This window comes from Sprattus sprattus, assembly GCF_963457725.1.
Source record: "Sprattus sprattus genome assembly, chromosome: 5".
NCBI classification, from domain to species: Eukaryota; Metazoa; Chordata; class Actinopteri; order Clupeiformes; family Clupeidae; genus Sprattus; species Sprattus sprattus.
Genome location: NC_137924.1, coordinates 10,711,473 through 10,737,752, shown reverse-complemented (window position 1 = coordinate 10,737,752; position 26,280 = coordinate 10,711,473). Strand labels below are relative to the sequence as shown.

Genomic DNA, 26,280 nt, shown 5'->3' with positions numbered 1-26,280 from the left:
CAGGTTTATTTCTCAATTAGCATCTGTGCGACCGGCAGTGTTTTCCCCTTTAAACTGACTGCAGCATTGAGCGTGGTGTGGTGCGGGCAAGAGCAGCAACGATCCGTGGCGCTCAATGTCATTAGCAGCCTTGAACACCTGAAAGCTGAATTGCTCATTAGCCCACTGCCATGAATATGGATAAATGACACGTCGCGGCCCGACCCTGACTATGTGATATTAATCATGACGGGGGAGAGGAGATGCTACGGCACAAAGAGCACAAAACAAGAGCCGTCTGCAAACAAGTCTCGGCCCCGGCAACTTTGAAAGGACCTTGCTGAATGCACTGCCTTAGGCTTGTTTCAAATGTTAATGTGGAAGGCTAGCGTTGGGGATCTACTGGGGTTCATTTTAACTGGGGATGAGTGTGGGCATGTGGCCATAATAATCGTACTTCGCCCCTTACACCTGTCTAGATGTGCCAGTGATATGTAAGATGTGCCATTGATATTGCAGCTTAATGGCCGTTAAAACATTTGGTTAATGGCACTATTAGAACCTTCAGACTGGCATCTTCTCTCAAAGGCTGTTGTGAGTTCTCTCTTCAGAGTTCTCTGTAGTTGAGCCGATTTATATAAAAAAATAAAAATAAAAAAAAATAAATAAAAAATAGACTGGACATGACTCACTCCAGACACCCTGAGCTGAGCAGAATAAAAGATACCCTTTGTGAAGTGGGTTTTGGTTGTTTCTTGGACAAGAGATCGATTTTGGTATAAGATAACTTCTACTTTCCAAGCACATCCGTCTCAGATAAAAAGTGAAAAATAAGAATTTTTTTTTGTTTGTTGTAGACACACAGAGGCAAGGACTCAAACTCTTGGCCTTCGAAAAACGAAATGTACAAAACTCCCAACTCTAAGTATGTTCATGGCAGACCAAATAAACCATATAATGTCCAACGTGTGCCAAAAATGTTCAAATTATAGGGTAAGGTGATTCTTTTGTTATGGTCGAAGGACTACAGTATGCACAATCAAGCCACATTCAGTTGGGAAATACTAACATCCATTACGACTGCAATGACTAATGAGCTCATTATAATAATGTTGGTTTACCTCCCTTTGTGTAGGCCCAGTGAGCTGCTCTCTGTGTGACTCACATAGCATGATGTAGCTGATGAAAAGCATTCCCTTTTTTTCATACGTGTAACAATAAAAAATATTCATCTTTCATCACATATATATACACCAAATCAAGTGTTCCGAGCACTGCTTTCAACAGATTTCAATTTAATAGGTTCAGTTTGGCGGATCTTTACCTGATAGTTCTTCATTTGCTATTATCATTTTACAAGTCTAATGCAGTAGCTGAAGAGACAAGGGGAGATAACACTTTCCTCTCCCAGCTTTCCGTGAGAATATAAATGACAGACACGCACGTTCCCCTGCATCAGTGTACAGGAGATGATGGAACTCATTACTGGCAGATGAACATCACGTCCCTTATGCGGTTTAAAGGAACGGTATCAATAGGTAACAGATGAGCTATGGAGAGACATTGCTCTGTGTAACAGCATTGTGAGGAGGGATATTACTGTATTTTCCCGACTTAATCCCGCGTTTTATTCAACGGTAAGTTATTGTGTCACGTTAAACTAAATGCCATGTAGCGGCAGCGCGAGTGCTACTAGCCATTTAAAAGATGTATGAAGTACGGATGTGCATTACAAACTAAAATGTTGGTGACCTGCTACCATAAACAATAATCGGTTGACACGGTTGCAGTGCAAAACCCAGCAACTGAAATAAATGTGTTCAAGAAGGTCAAGGGGGAGGGGGACGGGCTTCACCGCCTTCATTCACTACACTGACATCAGATTAAGCCCTTGCTCCACTGATGGCCCATTATTTCTCTCAGGATAGTTCATTGTCTGTGTGAAGCCTTTTATTGGTGAGCTGTTTTTGAGAAATTAATTGTTACGTCAGGCTATGCAATTAATGGTGTTTCCTGGTTGCGATAGCAACTACCAACTAGAAGATGGCTAAGATGGTTCCCTGAGCTAGAGATAGCTAGGATAATTCATGAGACCTTGCATGTTTCACACCTCTCGCGGTGGTTGGCGCTCAGTAGCAGCAGAGCGGTCATTATCAAGAAATATCGGACCTTCGAACATTGGGATGGCCCATTCAAATAAACGGTACTTTTTGGAACATTCTGTAGAGCCGTATAATAAACCATGGTTAATGGTCGGGAAATATCAATTAAAAAGCGCCAAAAAAGACCACCAAAGCTCTGCAAAGGTAATTCCACTTGACCAAGGTGGGGTGAATGACTGTAACCACTTTAAACTTAGATTGCTGTCAAAGCACTTTCAATTGCAATGTTTTGCATGAAAGAGGTCCATAAATAAACATCAATTTTGATTGACACACCAATTTGTCGTAGTGAAATGTCTCACCAGGGCTGTTGGTAAGGGTCACTCACCTTGCCATTCTTGGCCACAGCGTCCAGCTCGACCTCTCTGGCTCCTTGAATGAACTTGGTGATTACCACAGGATGCTCCTGCAGATGAGGAGGGAGACAGTGACACAACTTTGAACAATACTGTTTGGAAAATGAGCGCAACACACATTAACTTTGTAGGACTCAACTCTGTAAGCAAGACACTACAACTCTGTCTTTCGTTTTGTGCTTTTGTTGGTCTCCACACTTGGGTGATGGATGTGGACGGACTCGCATTGGATTACAAGCTTAAAAATGTTCACAAAACCTTTTGATGGAGAACTGTGTCACAAGCATGGAAATCACATGCAAATTGTGTAAACTTTGTCCCAAGGTCCCAAAACTGGGTAAGATATTTATTTTTGTCCAGCCATTTGTGAGAACCAAATAAATAAATAAAAGATCCATCTTGTTTTTCCACCGAGAGGTCCAATCAGGTCACAAACAAGAACACAGAGTTCCAGGCCAAGGGGCTCTAGCAATGGGGTGTGGGGGAGGGGTCAGGCTTAATAAAGCCCTCTCTGAGGGCACTGGGGCTGGGGAGAGCAGGGACCAAAAGGGGTGATGTGGGGTGGGAGGTCTGGAGAGGACGTCTGTTGTGCCCTCGGGCTGGGGCACAGTGGATGGGCACAGTGGATGAGCCAGGTGCGGAGGAGGCACCCGGTGAGGGAGCAGAGCTGAGGGCAAGAGTAAACAATGCATGCATGCCCTGCAGCCAGGACACAGACATGAGCACCAGCTCATGCTAATTGGGCACACACATACCTGTGTATGTGTGTGTGTGTGTGTGTGTGTGTTCGTGTGTGTGTTCGTGTGTGTGTTCGTGTGTGTGTGTGTCTGTGTGTTCGTGTGTGTGTGTGTGTGTGTGTGTGTGTGTGTGTGTGTGTGTGTGTGTGTGTGTGTGTCTGCCTGCCTGCCTATCTGTGTCTGCATGATGCAGCCCAACTTTTTGAAAACATTGAATAATATATATGTACTAAATGTTTTACATTTACATACACATTTGTCGATTTGCCATAGAATCTAAATGAAGAGAAGTACAAAATAAGGCAACAGTTTTACTTTAAACACTTCAAACTAATTTCAGGCCCGCAATGAGTATTAAGCCTTTCTGATTGTCTTTCATTGTCCAAGGTATGGATAGATAGATAGATGATAGATGGATACTTTATTGATCCCAAGGGAAATTAAGGTATGCACCTCACCTGTGACACCTGAGTAGCCTCCTCCAGGAACTTCTTCATCTCCTCCTCTCCATAGGCCACGTTCATAGCAGAGCCACTGAGTGAGACGGTGAGGGAAGCGAGAGCTTAATCATACATATCTATAGTAGAATCAGATCTCAACAATTGAACTCAGCAATGCACTGATTAATAAAGCTAGAGGGGTCCAAGATTCCTTCATATCTGCTAAAGACAGGAACAAATTCAAGCAATTAAGTCTCTCAGAAAGAGGTAAGGTCATGGAGTACTAAGAGTTGGAGAGACACACTGAGAGAGTAAGCAGAAAGGTGAGAGTGTATGTGTGGGTGTATGCGAGTGTGTATTTGTGTGTGTGTGTTTGTGTGTGTATGTGCGTATGTGAGTGTGATGGGGGGGCTGAATGCAGCATTATATGGGTCAGCTGTTCCTGCAGGCTCTGCACAAATGAGTTTGGTTTCCGAGTGCTTTAAAAAGACCATTCGGGGCTAAAAGGGCCGCTGACCGCTTGGACCACCTGTTCCGCTGAGGAGCCCCGGGGTCAGATGACGCAGAGTGGAGCAGACCGCTACCCTCCAGTCGCATACCCCCCCCACACACCCCCCACACACCCCCAACCATCTGAAGGGGACATGACCGGCGCCCCGATCCTATTTCACCAAAACACTTTCACTAGAGTGACCTCGGAAAGCTCTTCTGCGGTTCAAACATTAGAAAGGCCTCCCCTAAGCAGTGACAATAATGTCCAACAGGCTTCCATGCTTCCATTATGAATCTGGTGTGGCAGAACATTTGAGCAATAGTCCAACTTGTGCCAGCTGACTCTAAACCCAAGCCTTTGGAGCACACAGAGCACCTGAAGAACCCAACAGGTTGGTACCAGATAGAGACATCACAAGAGTTCCACCGGCCACCTTGCTCTCCAATGGCAGTGTGCTGGTGGAGTGACCTGTGACCCAAAGGAAGCTGTGACTGTTGCTTGTCAGCAGAGAGTGGCAGCCTCTCTGGGAGGTCGTCCGCCCAGAATACAGCCCCAGGCACACCCTAGCACAGCTGCCCAGCCTTAGACCATGCTGGCCTCATTATATTGGAGGGTGTGTGTGTGTTAATGTGTGTGTGTTTGTGTGTGTGTGTGTGTGTGTGTGTGTGTGTGTGTGTGTGTGTGTGTGTGTGTGTGTGTGTTTATGTGTGTGTGTGTGTGTGTGTGTGTGTGTGTTTATGTGTGTGTGTTTATGTGTGTGTGTGTGACTATGTGTGTGTTTATGTGTGTGTGTGTGTGTGTGTGTTGCCCCCAGGGGGGGCTCCCACTGCAGGGGGAACTTCAGGGACTCTGAAGTACTGGGGGGGGGGGGAAACCAGCATCCACAGCAGCAGCTCTCTCTCTCTCTCTCTCTGGAGCGGCTGTGATCCGTGTGCAGGAGGTCTGCTACACTGCCCAGGATACTGCTGGCTTCAGAATACTAATACATTAACTGATGTTACTGCTGTTTGATACTCAATGTATCATTTTGGACAATATTGAAGGCCAGTAACTCTTACAGATGCCATTCTGAAACTTTGAGTAAACTCTCAATAAGAAACCATCATCAAAGGAGTCTTGTGTTAATCTGTGATCTGAGATTTGACAATTCCTCCTTCTTATCAGAGGCACCCCCTCACAGCTATGGTAGCTGATGCTGTAGCAGGTAGACCAGAGAGCATGGACAGATAACCCCCTGACACAGAAGCATGTAGATTCTAGAAGATGCCAAATTATCACTGCATCATCAGAGGATATATAATAACTACGGTCCAGACTTGGCGAATGATGTGACTGCAGGGCCTTGCACACAGCTGGAAATGAAGCAAGCCAACGGCAGCATGACGCTCAGAGCACAAGTTCATTAACGATTCTTTGAGGTCAGGCTATGCAGCATGGAAGCATGTTTGGCATGTTGAGCATAGCATGTCTCTAACTGTCTTTAGCCTTGAGAGGGGAATAAAGGCTAAGGAGTATCAGCTCTCAAAAGCCAAATTCAGCAACCTTAACTTCATTACTGTCAGTATGTATGAGGCTTTGGTCCCTTCTGTGTTTCTCAGTATGTATTTGAATGTAAAATGTATAAACACTGTATTCTTTACTTCATTAATTTAGTCAGTCACTTATTCCGACATATTTCATCAGACTTGCATGGATGGAATGCCACCATTTGACCTCAACTTAACATAGGTAGAAAAATAGTTCATGGCAACAGATCAAATGCCTGGGACTCTGGGACTGACTTAAGTAAGCGCCAACATTGTGAAGGTAACCCACAGAATCGATAACAACATCCACCGCAAACGTCTAGGTCCCCCCCGGGAAGTGTTGTGAATCAGATATCCTCAGTGAGCGGGCCCTCTTCTGCTGTCTATCGGGCATTAACACGTCTACAGCTTGTTTGTGTGCCAGTGAAGCGCTGGAGAAGAGAGTGTCAGATGCCACCATTTTACCTCAACTTATCATAGTTAGGATAATAGTTCATGGCAACAGATCAAATGCCTGGGACTCTGAGACTGACTCGAGTAAGCGGCAACATTGTGAAGGTAACCAACAGAATCGAGAACAACATCCACCGCAAACGTCTAGGTCCCCCCCGGGAAGTGTTGTGAATCAGAGCTCCTCAGTGAGCGGGCCCCCTTCTGCTGTCTATCGGGCATTAACACGTCTACAGCTTGATAACAGTGAACCGGAGCTCCTCAGCGAGTCTATCGGGCATTAACACGTCTACAGCTTGATTGTGTGCGAGTGAACCGCTGGAGAAGAGAGCGTCTCTGAGGCCAGGCCGTTGCTGATGAACTGCATCCTGTCCTTGATTAAGAGGCTTACGGAAGAGAGCCTCAGCGCTATTAAGCAAGCTTTCCAGATGATCAGCGCTCCACTCTCGTTTTCTATTTAGTGCCACACGCAAAGAAGCGCTTTAACCTGTGATTAAGCTCTTGTAGATAATGTAGACTGCATGTGGTAAATACATCTAATCAGTGACAAGTGAATTAGCATCCATATGATAATGCCTGTAGGTTAATTGTGTATTAACAGGTGGGGAGATTAAGGAGAGACATGTAGTAATTTATAACACCTTACCTCAGGACATAAGATGGCCGCAGCAGGCATGGGTAGCCAACTTTGTTAGCAAAGGAATAGGCATCCTCCTGTAAATCAGACATAACATCTGTAAACATTTTGAATTTTTTCCAACATTTCACAAAGGCGACTGAATATATAACTTCTGCAATGAGCTTGACCCTGAGGCAATGCCATTCTGGATATACTTTCCCCCCACAGTACATGTTTACATTTCTAGGTTCAGCTGGTTTTGTGATGTTCAGTTTGTACCAGAAAGTTGTAGTTATGAATCACAATTCCACTAATCCTAAATCTTGTAGGGGTAAAATGTTCCTCACACTCAGAGTTTGAAGTCTAAGGATGGAGCACAGATAATCCACTTCACTAACTGTGTGTGTGTGTGTGTGTGTGTGTGTGTGTGTATACATAAAACCACGCCATCCAGCACTCCTCCTAACAAGAGCCCATTCCCTTCGGTACTCGTCAGATACATTTTGGAATGTGAGCGAGCAGCCCAGAAGCACCTTCAGAGGCTCACAGTCACAGCCAGCTGGGTGTGGAGCAGGAAGGCCCGAGCACAAACTATCAGCGGGAGACTGATAAACACCACGCACACGCCCCACTCACGCACAGGCCAGACACATGCAATTAAAGACAACAACAAAGCAGCTGGAGTGGTCGTGAGAGCGGCTGAGAGAACACGCGTCTGACTCACTGAGACGTCTCCTTTGAAAGTCTCTATCAACCACCACCCCCCTCCCTTCGACTTTTTTTATTCGTTTTCTTTCCTGTCTTTTTCTAGCTTTTAAATGCCAGATCCTTCATTGACTGGCTAGACTGCCAAAACACCCGATTCTAACCGTGGACCATATTGTCCTGTGTCAGGCGTCAGCTGGATTGCTTCAGCTTCAGGGCTATATTAAAATGCAGACTGTGTGCTGTCCTCCATGGAGAATAAAAGAAAGAGAGAGAGAAAGAGAGAGAAAGAGAGAGATAGAGAAAGAGAGAGAGAGAAAGAGAGAGAGTTAGAGAAAAAGAGAAATGTGGAGAGAACGTTGGAGCATGTCAGGACATTGGCCTCTCCGCACTCACGTCCCACAAACCTGCACCTGCCTCTGGCACTGCCTCAACACCCCCCACCCCCTGACCCACTCAGCAGCGCAACCAATCAATCAATCAATTCATTAATGAATTGATGAATTAATAAATAACACAGGAGAGTAACTGAGTAACTAAGGCAGAGGGGTGAGAGAGCGCCAACATCCAGACAACACGTTCCGACACTTGTGGTGTCTGGGGGAGACGAGAGCACTTCAGCACCTGGGGAGTATTAGCTGTTGCTGTGGGTGAGCTTAAGAGCCGCCAGAGAGAGGGGAACAGAACCGCCTTTGTGCCACGAATGAAAATGAGACAGAGGAGTTTCTAGAAAACTCTCAGACCCACAAGTTGCAAAGGCAACGAGAAAGCAAAACGTAATTCTGTGTTAAAAATGGGCACAAGATCTTTTGACTTTTAAGTGGCAGAAATACAAGCCAAAAACAACAATTGGCAGCGTGTGGTGACAAGCTGAAAAACAGAATGTATTCCACCATGGGAAACAGGGCAACATAAAAGACCAACACAGTCTATTGTGCGGTTCTGCTTACTGTTGAAAACAGAACAGAACAGACGCCACCTTGTCAATGGAGCATGGTGCAGCAGCAGTGCAGCAGTTGTGAGTAGACTTGAGGTGAGAAAGGATGTAAGGAGTAGAGATACACTGCATACTGAAATCACTGTCACTACGTGTCAAGGTTGTCTTACCAGTGAGCTGAGGGCCCTCCAGGGCGCCTGGGCCACTCCCAGCTCATCCAGGATGGTGGAGAACACGGAGCGCTCCTCGGCACGGTCGATCTGGAGCGGGTTGGTGCCCAGGATCTTCACCCCGTTAAGGTGGAGCGGCATGGCCTGGTTGTTGGGGATCTGCCCGCCTACAGAGACAATGCAGCCGGTGCAGCCCTGGGGAGGCCAACAGGAAGAGCTCACAGTGTTAGTACCATAGATATATACAAAGATCTTTATATATATCTATGGTTAGTACAGCAGACCGCCTTATCATGTGAGAGAAGGGCTAGAGAAGGGCTGGGTGTGGAACAAGATTAACAAAAAAGCGTGCTAGAAATCCAACCATGGCTGGGATAATGCTTGCTCCTGCTAAGCTGTTAAAGTTGGCTGTTGCAAAACACAACAATATTCAAAAAAGTTAGAGCCAAAACAACATCTTTATTACATGTATGACTCTCAGGTGTTTAGAAACTGAAGCATGATGGTCATTCAGACTTCAGTCAGTTTATGCATCCAACCCATTCTGCCCAGGTGGCCTTTGCCATCGCTCCCCTTGCCCATGTACTCTGATACAGGGACAGGACCTGTTTATCCTTCCCCTTGCCCATGTACTCTGATACAGGGACGGGACTTGTTCACCCCAGTGCCAGTCATGGCACTGTGTCCTTGTCAGGTCTGAGCTGAGGGGCACGTGCCCTGCCCCAACTGTGCCCTGTCCCTCCTCCAAGTCTGAGCCTTCACCCTCGTTTCTATGACGATGCCAAATGTGACCACTTCATTACTCATGCAGTGCCCCCCTCCAGGTCCACTGAGCTCCTCTAATGCAAAGTTAATTACTACAACATGGCGTCTGGGAATTGGCTGCACCTCTACGAGGCTTATTTGTTTATTGAGAGGGGGAGGGAGGAGGGGGGGGATAATAGTATCATGATCCCATAGCCACTTAGGCAGGCTGGTAATTTGTGGAAGATAAAGTCAGTGGATATTTAAGGGCTTGGGGGCAGAAGGGTGTTGGTGAAAAAAAGCACTGGGATGAATACTTCAAGCGTGTTCTGATTCTAAACTGACATCAGGGTTTAGGAAGGCGGTAGAGAATCGCTCCAGGTGAAAAAAGGAAATATTTACTGAAGATGAGGTGCTTGCAGGGCGAGAACAATATTTCATTGATTTTCATTAACACCCACAGTTTGATGTGTAACAAAATAGAGTGGCAGGCCAGTTTTTCTTAAGTATATGTGTGTGTGTAAAAAGATCTAAAAATAATAAAATAAATAAATAAATAAATAAATAAACAAACAAACAAATAAATACATAAATAAAAATCACTGGCCACATTCAATGCATTCTGTGTTTTCCTTGTTACATTGTTTTGCTCAAACTGAACAGCCAAGTGCATGGAGCTGTAGGTGTTGTGTAAGAGTTATGTAAGGGGGGGTCTGAGGTTTGGAAGATCGAGTGCAGAGGGGTAAGCGTTATGGGAGAGCCAGAGGGGCCAAGCCAGGAAATAAGAACAGGAAGAAGAAACGCTCTTAGTCAGGCTCCGAAGAACTTAACAGACTTATCACGCAAGCACAAGTTTCATACTTCTGAAGTTCTTACTTCTGTGGGGGTTGTTAGACCTGCTGAAAATGAAATAAATAACTATATTTCAAATTTTTGAAACTCACTATATCAAATTTTACAACTAATGCTGTGCAAGAGCCCTTTATGATGCAAGTCAGAGAAAGAGCGTGCTTCTTTCAGACGCTCTGTAACCCCCAAAGTCAACATCATAAACTTACATCCCCTTACAGCTTATTAATAACCACTTTAACTGCTAGCAAGACCATGATTTCAAGTTTTGGCCCAGTGAATGGAGACCACTTAGAAGGGTGAACCTCTACCGCCCACTGACTTAAAGTCTGTGTGAGGGACGCCCTGCTAACACGCTTCATGGTGCAGTTGGTCACAGTTCCTCCTGGCCTCAGCTCACTGCAGTAGAGAGGGGCAAGGTGGGTGATGAGTGGAGGGGGTGGTGGCGGGGGTGAGGGTTTGGGGGGGGATGTCTGTGTGGAGAGAGGGGGCAAGGTGGGTGATAGGAGCGGGGTAGGGGGTGATGTCTGTGTGGAGGGGTGGTGGCGGGGGTGAGGGTGATCGGGGCGGGTTGGGATGTCTGTGTGGAGAGGGGACGGGTCGGGGTAATGAGTGGAGGGGGGGTGGCAGGGGTGGGGGGGTGATGAGAGCGGGGTGGGATGTCTGTGTGGAGAGGTGGTGGCGGGGGTGATGTCTGTGTGGAGAGTGACCCCTCACCTCCTGCTGTGTGATGTCCAGGATGCGCTCTAGGGTCAGCTCCTCAAAGTACAGCCTGTCGCACTCGTCAAAGTCCGTGCTGACCGTCTCCGGGTTATGGTTCACCACCACCGTGCGTCGGCCCATCTGCCGCAGGGCGCGAATGCTCGACACGGCGCACCAGTCGAACTCCACGCTGCTGCCTGGAGGAGGGGTGGGGTGGGGGAGGGGATGGGGTGGCAGGGTGGGGGGGGAGGGGTGTGTTGTGCAAGGGGTTACAAAAACATCTGATTAACGCTAACAGTCTACATCAGATTATTTTTTTCTTTCTATTATTTAATCTAGAAACCCTGTAATGTCTATGATGTTTTTTTTATCTCTTCAGAAAGACTGATAGCTGAAAGACTGGAATGTAAACATGGTACAAACACAAAGCCAGAAGAAACCTACCAATGTGATAAGGGCCACATCCCAGCACCATTACACCCTGGTCACTGAATTCAAGGTCATGCTCCTATTGATGGAACAGGTAGTTCATAGGGGAAAGAGATGAAGGCCCAAATGACAGAAACAAGATAATTAGCATAAAAAAAAACCTGTACAGGACAAATGTCTGCATATCATATTCCTATTTCTAATGCAGAGTTAGGAGTACCTCGCCATGATAAGTGCAGTACAGATAGTTGGTGACAGTTGGGTATTCTGCTGCAAGGGTGTCAATCTAGGAGGAACAAAATAAGTTCATGAAGCATTGACTCGTGTGGCTCACTGTAGGCCCACTCCCAGCCCCAGTGTGCCCAGAGGTCCTCACCTGTTTGACCCAGGGCCGGATGTCCTGTCTCAGCCTCAGTGCCCGGGCTTCACCCTCTGAGGTGCCCAGGGCATGGCCCACTTGACGGTCGGAGAAGCCGTCCTGCTTGGCCTTGAGCAGCAGCTCTGTAGGCACGGAGACGCTGCGGATCGAAAGGCGGCACAAGGCCAGACAATCAATGACACAGTTCATCTTACCCACAGAGCCCACTCCCCGGTGACACAGAGCGCCGACTGAAGTTGTGCCAGGACTTAGAGAACTTCCTGCTACACCCCCCGCCCCCACCCCCACACACACACACTCTGTCCCTTTCCTGATGCATCAGAGAGCATCCATGCCTGGGGATTTACTCCCAACGCAGGCTGGGTATTAAACGGGGAGGGCGACCGCAGGAATGAATGGGTTTAATTAAGATGTTGCGTGGCGTGGCATGGCCCCGTGCCCTCAGCTCAGCCTCCATCGCTGGGCTGTCTCTCACAGACTCCGGAGTGCAGAGGCCAGGGTCCTGCTTAGCCCAGTCTGTCGGCACAGGAGCAGGAAATTAGGTGCAGCGCAAATCGATGAGGCATCAATAAATGAGCCGCTCAAAATCCCCTAGCCACACCTCTCACTATACAGGCTGGTTCAAGCCCGTTTAAAGTCATTAAAATTTCAAGGCCTGGGGGAAGTGCTCTAAAAGAACGAAAAAAAAAAGTAAAGGGGATCATTCCACGGTGACTTCTTTCATTTTATCACTCAATTATTTAAGACCTCACACCGTGAGGTTATCAGAAAAGTCAAGTGATCTTCATCCCAGGGCACCGACTGGACTAAAAGAGCAAAATATTAACGGTCTTAAAGTAAAATACTTGGGCTGAGGAGATACTGTTTCAAAAGCACTTGAGAGCAACCCGTGTTATTTAAATTGTATTGAGGGCATGAAGGCCATGAAGAATGCAGAGGAGATTTCGATGGGTGGACACGCTTTGAGGAAATTCTATACCCACCACCTCCACCAAAACCACCAACTGCTCCTGACATACCACCAGCTGACATGATCAGGGCCATCAAAACCTTGAAGAATGGCAACGCTGGAGATCCAAATGGCACCATTCCTGAGGCACTGAAGGCAAACCCAAAAACGTCAGCGGAGATGCTACAGCCCCTCCTACGGAAGACATTGGAGCAGGAACAAGTCCCAGCAGACTGGAAGGGAGGACATCTGGTCAAACTACCCCAAAAAGGTCAACTTTTCTAATGCAGGAACTGGTGAGGGATCATATTCCTATCTGTTCCCAGCAAGGTCCTGAACAGAGACTGGAGGAGGCATTGGATAAGAGGCTAACATAACAACAACTCGGGTACCGCCGGGTCCTCTCTCTACATAACATTTGTGGGACTTTGCGAAAGTCTTTGACAGTGTGGACCGCATCACTACAGGATTCCTCCAAAACTCATCAACCTCATCCAGCTTCTGTGTGAGGACTCCACCTGCCAAGTCATTCCCTACGGGAAGCTAACTAGCCCTTTTGAAGTGAAGACCGGGGCAAGTTAACAGGTTTCCTGATGGTCGATCGATTGGATCATGAAAAGGACAACCATGTAGCACAGGCATCTGGTGGATCTTCGCCAAACAACTTGAAGACCTAGATTGTTCATACTTTTCCCACAAACAACAACATGCATAGTCATCTCTGACACGACTCATCAGCCTGAATTTAAATACGAAGACAGAAGTGATGCGCATCAACAACAAGCAAGAGGTTTCAATCCAACTACAGGGAGAGATACAGACCACTTCACATACCTTGGGAGTAAAGTTAGCAAAAATGGTGGTTCAGATGACAACATCAAGAAACAAATAAGCAAGGCAAGACACAGATTCAACACACTGAGACCCATCTGGGACTCCAAGGCACTCTCCCTCCAGAAGAAAAGAGCCTCCAATATGAAGGCAGTCCTACTGTATAGATCTCAGACAATGGAGAGTGACCAACCTCACTAACAACCTCCAGACCCTCGTCAACAGATGCCTACTTCACATCCTGAACATCAGGTGGCCAGAGAAGATCTCCAATGCCATCCTGTGGGAGGGAGCCAACCAGAACCCAATCAGCCAAGATGTGATGTAGCAAAAGTGGGGTCAGACTGGTCACACCCTACGTAAACCAGCTGACAACGTCACAAGGCAAACACTGGACTGGAATCCACAGATCTAACACCTAGGGTCAGAAACTAAAAAAATCTAAAACTTATATCTGACAGAAAGCAACAAATATTGTGAGAAACCAATCCTTCACTCCCTGTAGACCAGACGTATTGAATTTAAAATTCTGTTCACATCTTTCTCCGTCTACAAAGAGTCTGTTCAGACAGAGACAATAAAAACTTTAAAACACTAAAACTAGCTTTCCACAATGATATTCTTACCCAGTCAATCACAACGAAACCCATCTACGAAATACTTAGGGGATACAAAGATGCTAAGTGAATGCATGGGTTTCAAAAACAGACAAATTACTTTAGCAGCAAACCAGCCAGACTACACCAGACAGCTCATCTTACAGTGTTACCTCAAAGTCAGGAAGAGGCTGAGGAATCATAGGTCACCCAGACAGGGGCGAGGTGGTCCATGACCACTATTACATCTACAACCAGAAAATAACTAGGACAAATGACCATGTATGCAAAAAAAGACAATTTCTTCAGCATTGGAATTTTCACCAGAGCATGTTACATTTTCACACACATCCTCACAGCTCCATCTAGTGACTTTGACATGTCACTGCATGCCCCCTACTGGATATTTTTTCACATCTTTTGTGTGTGCATGAGCGTTTGAGTATGTACCAAATCTTCTGCTATCAAACGTGCAAAAAGCCTGAATATTTTCATCTGTTATGTCAGGTTTCTCTCCAGTGCTGATGCACAATTTAATAATATTACTTAAATCTGTAAGATTTTTCGCCACTAACAGAAGAGGATCATTAGTCAAACTATAATTTTGTCAGTGAATCTATGTTTTTTTAAAAGTTTTTTTTAATACTGTATTTATATTTATATTTATATGTGTGTGTGTGTGTGTGTGTTCACATTAGTGTTTCTACACCCATCTCACCTGTTGAATTGGCAGAGGTGCTGCTCCAGCTCGGTGATGCGTCGGAGCTTGTGCAGGAACCACTTGTCGATGGCGGTCAGCTGGTGGATCTCGTCCACGCCCACCCCGCTGTGGAGGGCCTGTGAGGCATCAAGCGCAGAGGTACACCGTCATCACTTCCTGCTTCCACACCCCCCGATTCCCCAGCAGCGCTAAAGTCCGGATGCTCCGCAGAGCCTCTCGGCGAACGGGGACGTGTTCTATTAGGGTCGTTTTTTAAGCGAAGAAAATAATGCAGCCTGACTACAAGAGCTGTCCTCACTTCTCCCCTTGAATACAAAACGGGCAAGCCAATGAGCTGTGACCCAATGAGTTTCAGCGCCGCCGCTGCCTCGACGCAGGGCCCCCAATCGGCCTCTCAACCAATCGGTGAGTGGCACTCAACAGCCGTCCGCTTGATCGGAGACATAACCAGCTTGGAATGAAATTACGCACCCAGGGAGCAACATGAAATTATAGCAGAGCCACAGCAAGGCCAACCTTGAGAGTTATTGATGTTCCGCGGCTTGATGTGATTTGGGCTATTATTTCTTAATAAATCTGCCAGCCTCAATAATCGTGTTCAACACTCATGATACATTCTGTTCTAAAAAGGATTCAGAGTTTTTTTGATGAGTGTGAGCGGTCAAGGATAATTAAAATATACAAGAAATGAAATATCGAGCATTCACAGGTGACATGGACTCACAGAAGGATTTGCTGACTGATTAAGATTGACTCACTGATTTATGTGTACACAATAACAAACTAGAACTTTGTGAAGAACCTGTAAAAGGCGGCCATCTTACTAAAGATCCTATTTTGGGTTTCAGTTTAATCCACAAAAGGATGACCTATTCAGAAACAGAAAGCCTGGCCATGGATACTGAGGCATGGCCATGGATACTGAGACTTAAAATTATTAGACAAGGATGGTTATGATAAGGGTGGAGAAGTAGTAAACAATGAATCACTGCAGTTAAAACCTTCACATTGATTTCATTTCACTCACATCAATAGAAGAAATCAAGACAACAAAACCTACTGAGAAATTCAAAAAGTATGTTTTGTATTAAAACCAGAAGAAACCATTTTGCTTTTACTAAGTCACTCAAACAAACCTGACCTACAACCCCTGAGCTTTCCCCCCCATCAGCCCTGTGGATGCACTCAAAACACACACACACACACACACACACACACACACACACACACACACACACACACACACACACACACACACACACACACACACACACACACACACACACACACACACACACACACACACACACACACACACACACACACACACACACACACACACACACCTGACCTAGGACCCCTGAGCTTGCCCCCCATCAGCCCTGTGGATGTACCTTTGCCAGGGAGAAGATGCGAGTGCTGGAGGGCACTGCCATCTCGTGCTGCAGGTCCAGCTTGTCGGCCCAGGCCTTCTTGAGGGGCAGGTGTGGCACGAAGCCGTCCACGGAGGGGTGGCACATGCGCAGGGCCTTCTGCATGCTCTCCTCGAAGGTGCGGCCTACCGCCATCACCTGGAGCCCAGAGGCACAGCGAGAGAAGAGGTCAGGGAGATCGACAAAACTGCTGCCCACTCACACTCAAATCTCACACTCACACTCACACACACACACAGGAGACTGGAGATGAAGGCTGTGTCCTTCAGGAGATTATTGTGGCTAAGGATGTATGTTCCTCTAAAAGAAGTTTCTGATGTGGGTGTAGCAATACTTTAAGGATTCAGTATGGAGATGTTGTTGCCAAAAAATAAATATGATTTCTAAATACATACAATCTTAGTGAAGGCATGAGGACAATGTATCACGTCTCGTTTCTCTATTTTAGGAGTACACACAACAAAAAAGTTTTGACTTCAGAGTGGCATTATAGTAGTTGTTGAACAAAACCTACATATCGTATTTGTAAAGTAAATCTAGTAAAAGAGAGCATTCCAGTTCAATGAAAATGAGCTGATTATTTTAATCAATTTGAGTATAATTATTGTGCAAGAAACTTAAATGTAATCTATTTGAGCATCTGATAATCGCGTGTGTAACAGTATGAGAGCAACATCTGGTGCCCACCTCGCCCACACTCTTCATGGCGCTGCCAATCTCCAGGGACATGCCCTGGAAGCGGTCCAGGTCCCAGCGGGGGATCTTGGTGACGATGTAGTCCAGGCTGGGCTCGAAGCAGGCGGTGGTCTTCTCTGACACGGCGTTCTTAATCTCTGGCAGAGGGATACCCAGGGCCAGTTTGGCGGCCACAAAGGCCAGAGGGTAGCTGGGGGGAGGGGTGGAGGCAGGGTAAGCAGCGATCACAACTACCTGTGTTTATCCACAGAGGATAGCTGAGGGGAGGGGTGGAGGCAGGGTAAGCAGCGATCACAACTACCTGTGTTTATCCACAGAGGGTAGCTGGGGGGAGGGGTGGAGGCAGGGTAAGCAGCGATCACAACTACCTGTGTTTATCCACAGAGAGGTGGAATGTCACTGAGAGATGGGCGAGGAGATGACATGCTAAAGCATGTATTTGCTTAGCTTTTCCTATGCTAATTAATTAACAAGGAACTCCTTTGGGGGAAAAGACACATTTAAATGTCAGGTATTTCGCAGACGCTTTAGTCCAAAGCGACTTACAAAGGCATCTTGCATTGGGAAGGCAGCAATGCTAACCACTTTACCACCAGCAGCCATTTATAAAGACATGAAGGAAGGGACACACATTTGGTTAGATATTACATCATTCAAAGCGTCGCCACAAAAACAAAATAACTTTGTTGATTTCAGGATGTGAGGAAGGACGGAAAAGAGGAAAGAAGGCAGGAATTTCTAAAAGATAACTGTTAATTTAAATTAATAAGACATAAGAGTGCATATAACTCTGCATCTTACCCTGTGGCCTTAGAGGCCAGAGCTGAGCTCCGGGAGAGCCTGGCGTTGACCTCAATAATGCAGTAGTCCAGTGAGGCGGGGTGGAGGGCATACTGGATGTTGCACTCTCCCACGATGCCCAGGTGCCGCACCACCTTGATGGCAGTCTCCCTCAGCATGTGGTACTCCTCATTGGACAGGGTCTGGCTAGGGGCCACCACAATGGAGTCACCTGCAAGAACAAGAGAGGGTCTTACTTCTCTTACTATTCATCCCAATTCTATTTGGGTTTATCTTTTGGTGAAAAAGTCAATCAAGTTATACAATGTATACATTGTATACAGTATGTGTATTTTATAGTCAATGCGAAGCACTGAATTCAATATGGATTTGAAAGGATCTATACTTTGGATATAAATGGATAAAGTAAGAAATACTGGCTACAGGGGGGCTTCTGTGCGTTATGACAGTCAACAAGAGCAGACTCAGTGGCGCATAATATGTAGATTAAAGGGCCTGTGTCTAGCACCTGTGTGGATGCCGAGCGGGTCAAAGTTCTCCATGTTGCAGACCGTGACGCAGTTGTTGGAGATGTCCCGGACCACCTCGTACTCCACCTCCTTCCAGCCCATCAGGGACTTCTCCACCAGGATCTGACTGCTCATGGCTAGAGCCTGGAGGGCCACAGAGTACACCTCATGTTTACCAGTTTACTCTCTACAACCACAAGCAAACACAATATGTTTGTATATGTATCCCTCAGGATTAATAAAGTTTCCATCCTTTAAAGAGAGAGGCCGTGCTGATTGTCCATGAGAACAAAGTTGGTGAAGGGCCACAGAGTACACAAACATGTTTACCAGTTTACTCTCTACAAACACAAGCAAACACAGTATCAAAAAGAGAGGCTGTGCTGATTGTCAATGACAACAAAGCGGGTGAAGGGACAGGTCTAGAGACACCACAATGAAGGGTTAATTCCAAAGAACTGGGAACTAGTAAGTAATCTGTTTTTCTCCACCTTCCTTGCCGTCTCCTCCAGCTTGTCCTTGTTGCCACACAGGCCTGAGCCCAGACCCCCGAGTGCGTAGGCAGAGCGCAGCATGACAGGGTAGCCGATCTTCTCTGCAGCCTTCAGTGCATCTGCCACCTACAGGACACAATCTGCTATTACAACACACTGATAATACTGGAAGACCAACATAACAGCTGGCAATAACGGCATTTAAATAACACACATGAGGAGGAATCTAACCGTCTCGACAGCAAAGCTGGGTGCTATTTTCTCATTGATCTCATTCAGCTTGTCTGCAAAGAGCTGTCGGTCCTCAGTGGCCATGATGGCCTCCACAGGCGTCCCCAACACCTTCACCCCGTACTTCTGAAGGACTCCACTGCTGTAGAGCTCCACACCTGCAGACCCAGTAGAAAACGTAACCACATTACCTTCATCAACTGCTATTTAGCATGAAATTTGAGCTCCACAGCCAATCAAATAACTCTTCTCCCTTCCAAGCTCTTGAGGCTTGGACCAAGCCACTTTGCTTTCCATTTACAGAGCCAGGACTCTGCAAGAATGGTGTTTTAAGCACCCACGCTGGACAGAGTGTTAGAGGAACGTATGGAAAATGTAGCTGAATTCGACAGAAAGTGTAAAGGATTACAATCTCACCTTTAATTTGTATTGGATAACACTTTAGATTGACTGGCAAGACTGACATAAGACTGACACACAAATGAGTGTAAACATAACGCATCCATCAAAGTTCAACTGGCGAACAAACACAAGAGTAATAACCTCTGCGAGGCCATCAGATGATAAGCGTCTGGTTGGCTTTTTCATTTCTGCCACAAAATTGATAATTTCATATAGAGTGGCAGTAATATATAATGAAATAATGTCTGAATAAATCAGGCTAATGTGTACTCTGCACTTGTCCTCTGAGCAGCAGGTAGCACCCTGAGAGGAACTTACCGCAGTTCAGGGCCGTCTGGCCCCCCATGGAGAGCAGGATGCCGTCTGGCCGCTCCGCCTTGATGACTTCGGTGACAAACTGTGGGGTGACGGGCAGGAAGTAGACAGAGTCCGCCTGCTTGGTCCCAACCTCGTTGGTCTGCACCGAGGCAATGTTAGGGTTCATCAGCACTGTTTGTAGGTTCTCTTCCTGCAAAAAAAATAACTTAGACTCAGTCACACAAACACAAATCACAAGTTGTGTATCACAATATGCATGTTGCTGCACAGTTACAGCCAAAGCAGCAACTCACACAAGATGACCTTCTCACATGCACTTATTCATGAAAATGACCCCATCAAATAATACTAAGGTCCTCTATAACAGTGTTTAGAATTTCACCTTCAGGGCCTTGATAGCCTGGGATCCAGAGTAGTCAAACTCTCCTGCCTGGCCAATGGAGAGACCCCCAGAGCCCAGTACCAGAACCTTGGACACCTGGGAGGAGACACACACCACTCTGAGACACACACATCATGTACATCTCCCCTCCATGGTATGTTCATATGTTCACACATCTCACCTTAGCTCTTGGAGGAATGTCTGGTTTCTTAGGCATCACAGACACTATGCTGGCCTTCTTCCCATTCTTAATGAGCGAGAGGAAGGCATCGAACAGGAACTGCAACGCAAATAAATATGAATTCACAAGTATTTCTGGCAACTTTATGGCTTTATGTGATGTATAGTATGAGCGTGTATATGTAATATAAGATCTGCAAATACATTTCACCTCGACAGTAGTAGAAATACATCACTGCTATACTAAATTAATTCATTCAGGTAAATCCTTAAAATAAGTTTGCTTTGTGAATAACATATTATTCAACTTGGGACAGACATTTTGAACCACACCTCTGTGTCAGTAGGACCTCCCTTTGCTTCTGGGTGGAACTGTGCGGTGAAGATGGGCTTGGAGTTATGCATGATGCCCTGGAAGACAGATAAATAGAGCAGCAGATATATAGTGAGTAATCAAAGAGACAGACAGAAAGGTGTTTAAGACTAAGGCCACTAGACACACGGGTACCTCGTTGGTCCCGTCATTGGCATTGATGAACAGAGGGCTCCAGCCCTGTGGCAGCGAATCACTGTCGATTCCATACCCATGGTTCTGTGCAGTGATAAAGGCTTGGCGTGTCATCACATTCAGTACTGGCTGATTCTGTCCCCTTTTAGATAAGAAAGTGACAATTGAAGAAGACAAATATTCCACATGTTATTAAAGGTAGGTGCACATTACTACTCTGCTCATGTAACCCCCAATTACAATACCAGTCAAATGTTTGGACACACCTTTAATTTTTTGGGAAAAGCGTTTTCTTTACTTTTATTATTTTCTACATTGTAGATTAATACGGAACACATTTAAACTACAAAAGAACACATATGGAATGATGTACTAAACGAAAATAAATAACTTCTCCAAAAATGAGAAGGTGTGTCCAAACTTTTGACTGGTACTGTATATGCTGTGGAGTGCTGTACCTGTTGCCCATGGGCAGCTTGTAGGATTGGGCTCCTGCTGCAAGAGCAGTGATCTGGTTGCCCATGCAGATGCCAAAGACAGGCTGGGGCCGATCACTCTCAAGGACCTGAGCAGGGAACAACACAATGTTTATCCTCTTTTCAAACCTCAGAATTTTCCATGTCTATGTGTCTACTTAAGCTAAAAACGATATAACAAATATGAGGCGTGCTGAAAAATACTGGTGGTATTGCCTTACTCATACTACAAAGCCTAAATACTCTGATGTGTCTCCACTCTCTTATCTAATCAGTTACAGAGATTCCTTGTATGTTTTTTAACACAGAGAGGTAATTAAAGTAAGTCACAATACATCTGGATGTCTGTGGTAAGTCAAGTGCACTTTGACCAACCTAAATGGTGCAGAAACACAGACAACGGACATAGTTCTTTTTTCTCCGCATGTACACAGACCATACCTTGCGGACATTCTCAATCAGGGCGCCAGCTAATGCGGGGTCCCCAGGGCCATTGGAAATAAACAGACCATCATAGTCCAGGCTCATTAAGTCTTGGTCCCATGGTACCACATGTACTTCAGCTCCCCGCTGCACAGAAATACACAAGTCAATCACTCTATGCTCACTAGGGGTGTGCCAAATAATCGTCATGACGATGCATCGCGATTCTAATTTTCACGATCTACTGCATCGATTGTTGACACCAAGTATCGATTATTAGTAAAAAATAAATAAATAAATAATGAATAATTTAAATTGCATGAATGGTTGGCGAACATCAAGCATTTCCGGCCGCGCGATACTGCGACAAGTCATTCATAAACAAAACATGCAGTGTATCCAGTAATAATAATATTTGTGTTAAGTAACCTCCAAAAGTCGTTTCAATAAATACAGCTATGTATGAATTGAGTTGCTTTGAGTTATCAATTGAACACACTATACAGATCATACACAGCCAGTCAGCCACTGGTAATGGCTTAATTTTTTTCTAACAGTGTTCAGTGAAAAATGCATCGCAATGCATCGCAATAATTCAAGTATCGCGATGCATCGTGATAGAATCGCATCGTGGCATGTGAATCGTGATACGAATCGAATTGTGACTTCTTTGGCAATACCCACCCCTAATGCTCACACACACATGGCTGAATGCATGTACTGAGGTGCACTCACACTTGAAGGAGCTAGTGCTAGCACATATAAACAAACAAAAAACCTGATTCGGAATACAGCTAATTTTCATAATATTACAGTGTACTACTTTGAATTACTTAACAGCTGCAATATTTGGGGCTGAGAGAAGTCCCTGGTGTCACCAACAGCCTTTGATGTACCAGTGTGGTGGTAAATGGAGAACAAAACTTGAATGAAGCTAAAACTGAGGGATCATTTAAAAGCATTTTCAGTCTAGCTTAAACAGCAGGCATTATACTGAGCTAATTGTGTGATGGACACTCTTTTAAAGAATTTGTAATTTTCAAAGTGATTCATATAATTACCTTGACAAGGAGTCTGATTATGTTGTGTTTGATCCCACAATCGACTGCTACCACTTTGATTGGGTTTCCTTTCCCAAATATCTGTGTTTCCTGAACAGAAAGAAGGGATAAAAATCATTTTTGCAAACACAGTTATGCCATAAAAGAATAATATATAATCAAGTTATCAGTGGTAGTTACTTTTGTGGAGACTTCTGCGATTAGATTACGCTGATTGGGGTCAGTAAGCTCGACAGGCTCCCCATCAAACTCAATCTTTCCCAAGACTGTTCCCTAAACACAATAAGAATATCAATTACATATGTCTTCATATAAACAACTTAATACCTTATCTATCATTTGAAAACAGCTCAAATGAAGAAAGTATGTGTGGGTCTGGCAGCCAACCTTATCCCGAATGATTTTAGTAAGCATCCTGGTATCCACACCATACAATGCAGGCACCTTAGAATTGAAAAGTTACATTTTAAAATTAATATGAAGTAAGCATTGACAAAATAACAAAATGTACACCTCTTTTAAATAACACAAAAAAATACCCCTTCTTCTTCTAGCCACTGAGCCAAGGATTTGACAGAGTTCCAGTGACTGTATTCATAGCTATAGTCTTGCACCAGCAGCCCAGACACCTGAGAAATCAAATCCAATCACAATCCTCAAGGGTTAAAGTCATCACTGATGGTCTCTTGCAACATATGCTTAGATGAGTGACGACTGATATTATAAAATCTTCCAGAGAATTCATCTTGGAAGGAAACTTGTAACAAAGTCAAGATATCGACACTTATTTGTTGTGGCACTGCATTTAAACTGCAGCTCCATCAGTGAACATCAGGAAGTGCTTGAAACCTACATGAATTCGGTCAGATTCAACATTCCTTCTCAATCCCAACTCATCTAGCTCCTGTGTATTGGGCACGCCGTAGTTTCCCACGATAGGGTAGGTGAGAGTTAAAATCTGGCCACTGTAGCTAGGATCAGTCAGCGCCTCGGGGTACCTGTGTATACAAATATGTTGAACACATGTGGTTTGAGCAGTTATACAGTCAATCTAGCACTCAACAAAAAAAACTACAAATAACAAATAAATTATTAAAAAAAATATATGCCTGCAGTAACCATTAACAATGATGTAGTAATAATAATTGAATCCTTAACAGCCCCAAGAGAAACAAATATTTTGTACTCAAGCCTTTAATCAAGGAAGAAAACTTTTTAATGACTCACCCTACAAGTCCTGTGTTGAAGACCAGCTCGCCTGCCATAGAACGTTTCTTTCCAAAAGACAAGCCCTTCATTCGAGTGCCATCCTCCAGGACAAGGTGAGCAGTCTGGGCCTGAAGATAAGGTTCCAGAGATGACAGTACAAAACATTCAGTGTCTACTCACATTTAAGTGCTTTTCACTTAACAAAAAGTAAGCAACATTACTTAAGAAACGTCTTTCATGTACCCTTTTTTCAGCCTGTGGGGAAACTAACACTTCCCATGACACTTTGATGACAGAGAACAGTAGGGATGCTGTTGTGAAGATTCACCTGACTTACACCTTGCCTTCATGAATCTTTGGTCAGATTTAGGCGACAGGTGACAGTTGAAAGTTTGCTAACAGACTGAATTACTCACTAGAGTTTTAAAACATTAATTTGGTCGGGAGGTTAGCATTGTTATCTATCAACTTAAAGGCACCCAGTGCAAGTTTATAGGCTTGAGACTCGAAAAATAAACATTCAATTTCTAGTCTTTTTTACATGTAGTAAGTTTCAATAACTCCATAGCATTACATATCGACATTCAAGGAGCAAAGATGAGACGTCGTTGTGTGGTGAGAACTGATAGAAAATCGTAAACAACAACAATCGCCGGTGGGGAGAGGCCATTTTTCCATTGACTGGAATCCTGCTTTATTTATTGGTGGCACCAATAAATAAAGATTTGGGGGGAAAAATGGCGGCGATTGTTGTTGTTTACGATTTTCTATCAGTTCTCGCCACACAACGACGTCTCATCTTTGCTCCTTGAATGTCGATATGTAACGGTATGGAGTTATTGAAACTTACTACGTGTAAAAAAGACTAGAAATTGAATGTTTATTTTTAAGCCTCGAAAGTTGCACTGGGTGCCTTTAAGACATAATAAAAGGTACCTCATAATAAAATAAAAAATATATATCCTTCAATACAAAATTAAAAGCAACTGGCGACAGCAAAAACTTATTCTCTCTGACATATAAACTTGGCCGGTTAGGATTCACTAATTTATCATACACAGCAACTAAGACTTTTTCTCAGTATATTTTGGGTCCAGTTACACAAAATGATATGTTGGCATGAAACCACCTAAACAACACCTTTACAAATAGCAGATTATAAACACAATTATATACTTAAATAAAATGCTGTGATGGTTTGACAATGTTTACGTTCTGCAAAGTAATAGAGATATGGTAGGGAGACTGTGTCTGGTAATCACACCCACCTAGTTCATTTCTGAACGCGGGAATGTGATATTTGACTACATAAATCAGACCATGTGTGACAGCCAAAGTGGGACATCTTCTTAAATTCATCAAACATTACTAAACTTAACTTAGATGAATGTAGGATAATGACTAATGAAGGCTATTGAAGTAAGCAAAATTAAACGAATGGTCACATTTGCTAACATGAATGCAAACTTGACTCAAGTAATGCTAACATATTTAATTAGTAACATTAGCTCGGTTAGCTTGAAAAGTTAAATTAATAACTGACCGACTGTCGATCATGCGGCGGGATAAAATGTCAACTATAATGAGTTGCAATAATCGGGGGTATAAATAGGGACAATGTTGTTTACCTTTACACTGAACAGGCGAGTTGACTTCCAGTTTACAAGACTTCTGCTTCTCCCACTGAGCCATCCTTGCTTCAGTAATGTTAACCTGGCTGCCGTGTAAGCCGTCAATATCTTTGTCATTATAAAAAATACGAATAAACGGAGACGATTTTGTGGCAATATAGTCACAAATAACTGAGTCCCTTTATTTGTATTAACTCCCAGAAGAGTCTAAATCGAATGTAAATCTATACATCAAGTTTTAGAGAATGAATGAAAGTGCAGCGTGGGCTGGAACTATCCTCGTGTCTTGCCTGGGAAACTCAGCTGCAGGCAGCCTGTGGCAGGCGCGGAACGTCAAAGTGCAGCGTTGCACTCTGACCTCAACTATTGCAGAAATTCTAGGAGCGCGCCACGCTACTATGCATGCTGCCTTCGAACTCATCGCTTACATCGATGATTGGTTAATATTTTTCGGTGACTGGCATCGTTGTGTTAGAAAGCACCATGCAATATGCATACTTAATCGGTTTGGTTGTGGTAACATTTGTGTCAATTGCATACACGTATAAAAACATTTGTATCGCATTACTACAGTGTTTGCATGCGTTAGTATATGACTGATATGATGAGAACTGTGTCATGTCTATTGCTGCATGCATGTCACTCCCACATAAAGACTCCATGTAGGTTGTCACTGTAACATCAGAAGAGGAATGTAACCCTACCAAGATGACCTTTTACTTATTTCAGCCTCATGCTATACTCAGAATTGA

The 26,280-nt window shown here is 44.7% G+C and overlaps 1 protein-coding gene across 1 annotated transcript in view; it reads right to left on the bottom strand.

Annotated features, from left to right (window-relative positions):
• The window catches only part of cps1 (carbamoyl-phosphate synthase 1, mitochondrial), a 37,123-nt gene extending 11,312 nt beyond the window's left edge, over positions 1–25,811 (bottom strand). The window contains exons 1-29 of the mRNA XM_080838654.1: positions 25,526–25,811; positions 23,916–24,025; positions 23,542–23,686; positions 23,228–23,317; positions 23,076–23,132; positions 22,869–22,961; positions 22,689–22,778; positions 21,646–21,774; positions 21,187–21,293; positions 20,729–20,870; positions 20,554–20,631; positions 20,222–20,320; positions 20,041–20,136; positions 19,659–19,848; positions 18,939–19,096; positions 18,705–18,833; positions 18,213–18,357; positions 17,705–17,915; positions 16,895–17,093; positions 16,169–16,345; positions 14,772–14,890; positions 11,675–11,816; positions 11,519–11,584; positions 11,314–11,377; positions 10,885–11,066; positions 8,575–8,769; positions 6,790–6,857; positions 3,693–3,768; positions 2,470–2,547 (exon numbers count right to left, since the gene is read on the bottom strand). Coding sequence (XP_080694780.1) covers positions 2,470–2,547; positions 3,693–3,768; positions 6,790–6,857; positions 8,575–8,769; positions 10,885–11,066; positions 11,314–11,377; positions 11,519–11,584; positions 11,675–11,816; positions 14,772–14,890; positions 16,169–16,345; positions 16,895–17,093; positions 17,705–17,915; positions 18,213–18,357; positions 18,705–18,833; positions 18,939–19,096; positions 19,659–19,848; positions 20,041–20,136; positions 20,222–20,320; positions 20,554–20,631; positions 20,729–20,870; positions 21,187–21,293; positions 21,646–21,774; positions 22,689–22,778; positions 22,869–22,961; positions 23,076–23,132; positions 23,228–23,317; positions 23,542–23,686; positions 23,916–24,025; positions 25,526–25,645 — 3,555 coding nt within the window. The 5' untranslated portion in view covers positions 25,646–25,811. The remainder of the gene's footprint in view (positions 1–2,469; positions 2,548–3,692; positions 3,769–6,789; positions 6,858–8,574; positions 8,770–10,884; positions 11,067–11,313; positions 11,378–11,518; positions 11,585–11,674; positions 11,817–14,771; positions 14,891–16,168; positions 16,346–16,894; positions 17,094–17,704; positions 17,916–18,212; positions 18,358–18,704; positions 18,834–18,938; positions 19,097–19,658; positions 19,849–20,040; positions 20,137–20,221; positions 20,321–20,553; positions 20,632–20,728; positions 20,871–21,186; positions 21,294–21,645; positions 21,775–22,688; positions 22,779–22,868; positions 22,962–23,075; positions 23,133–23,227; positions 23,318–23,541; positions 23,687–23,915; positions 24,026–25,525) is intronic.
• Positions 25,812–26,280: the final 469 nt, after the last annotated feature.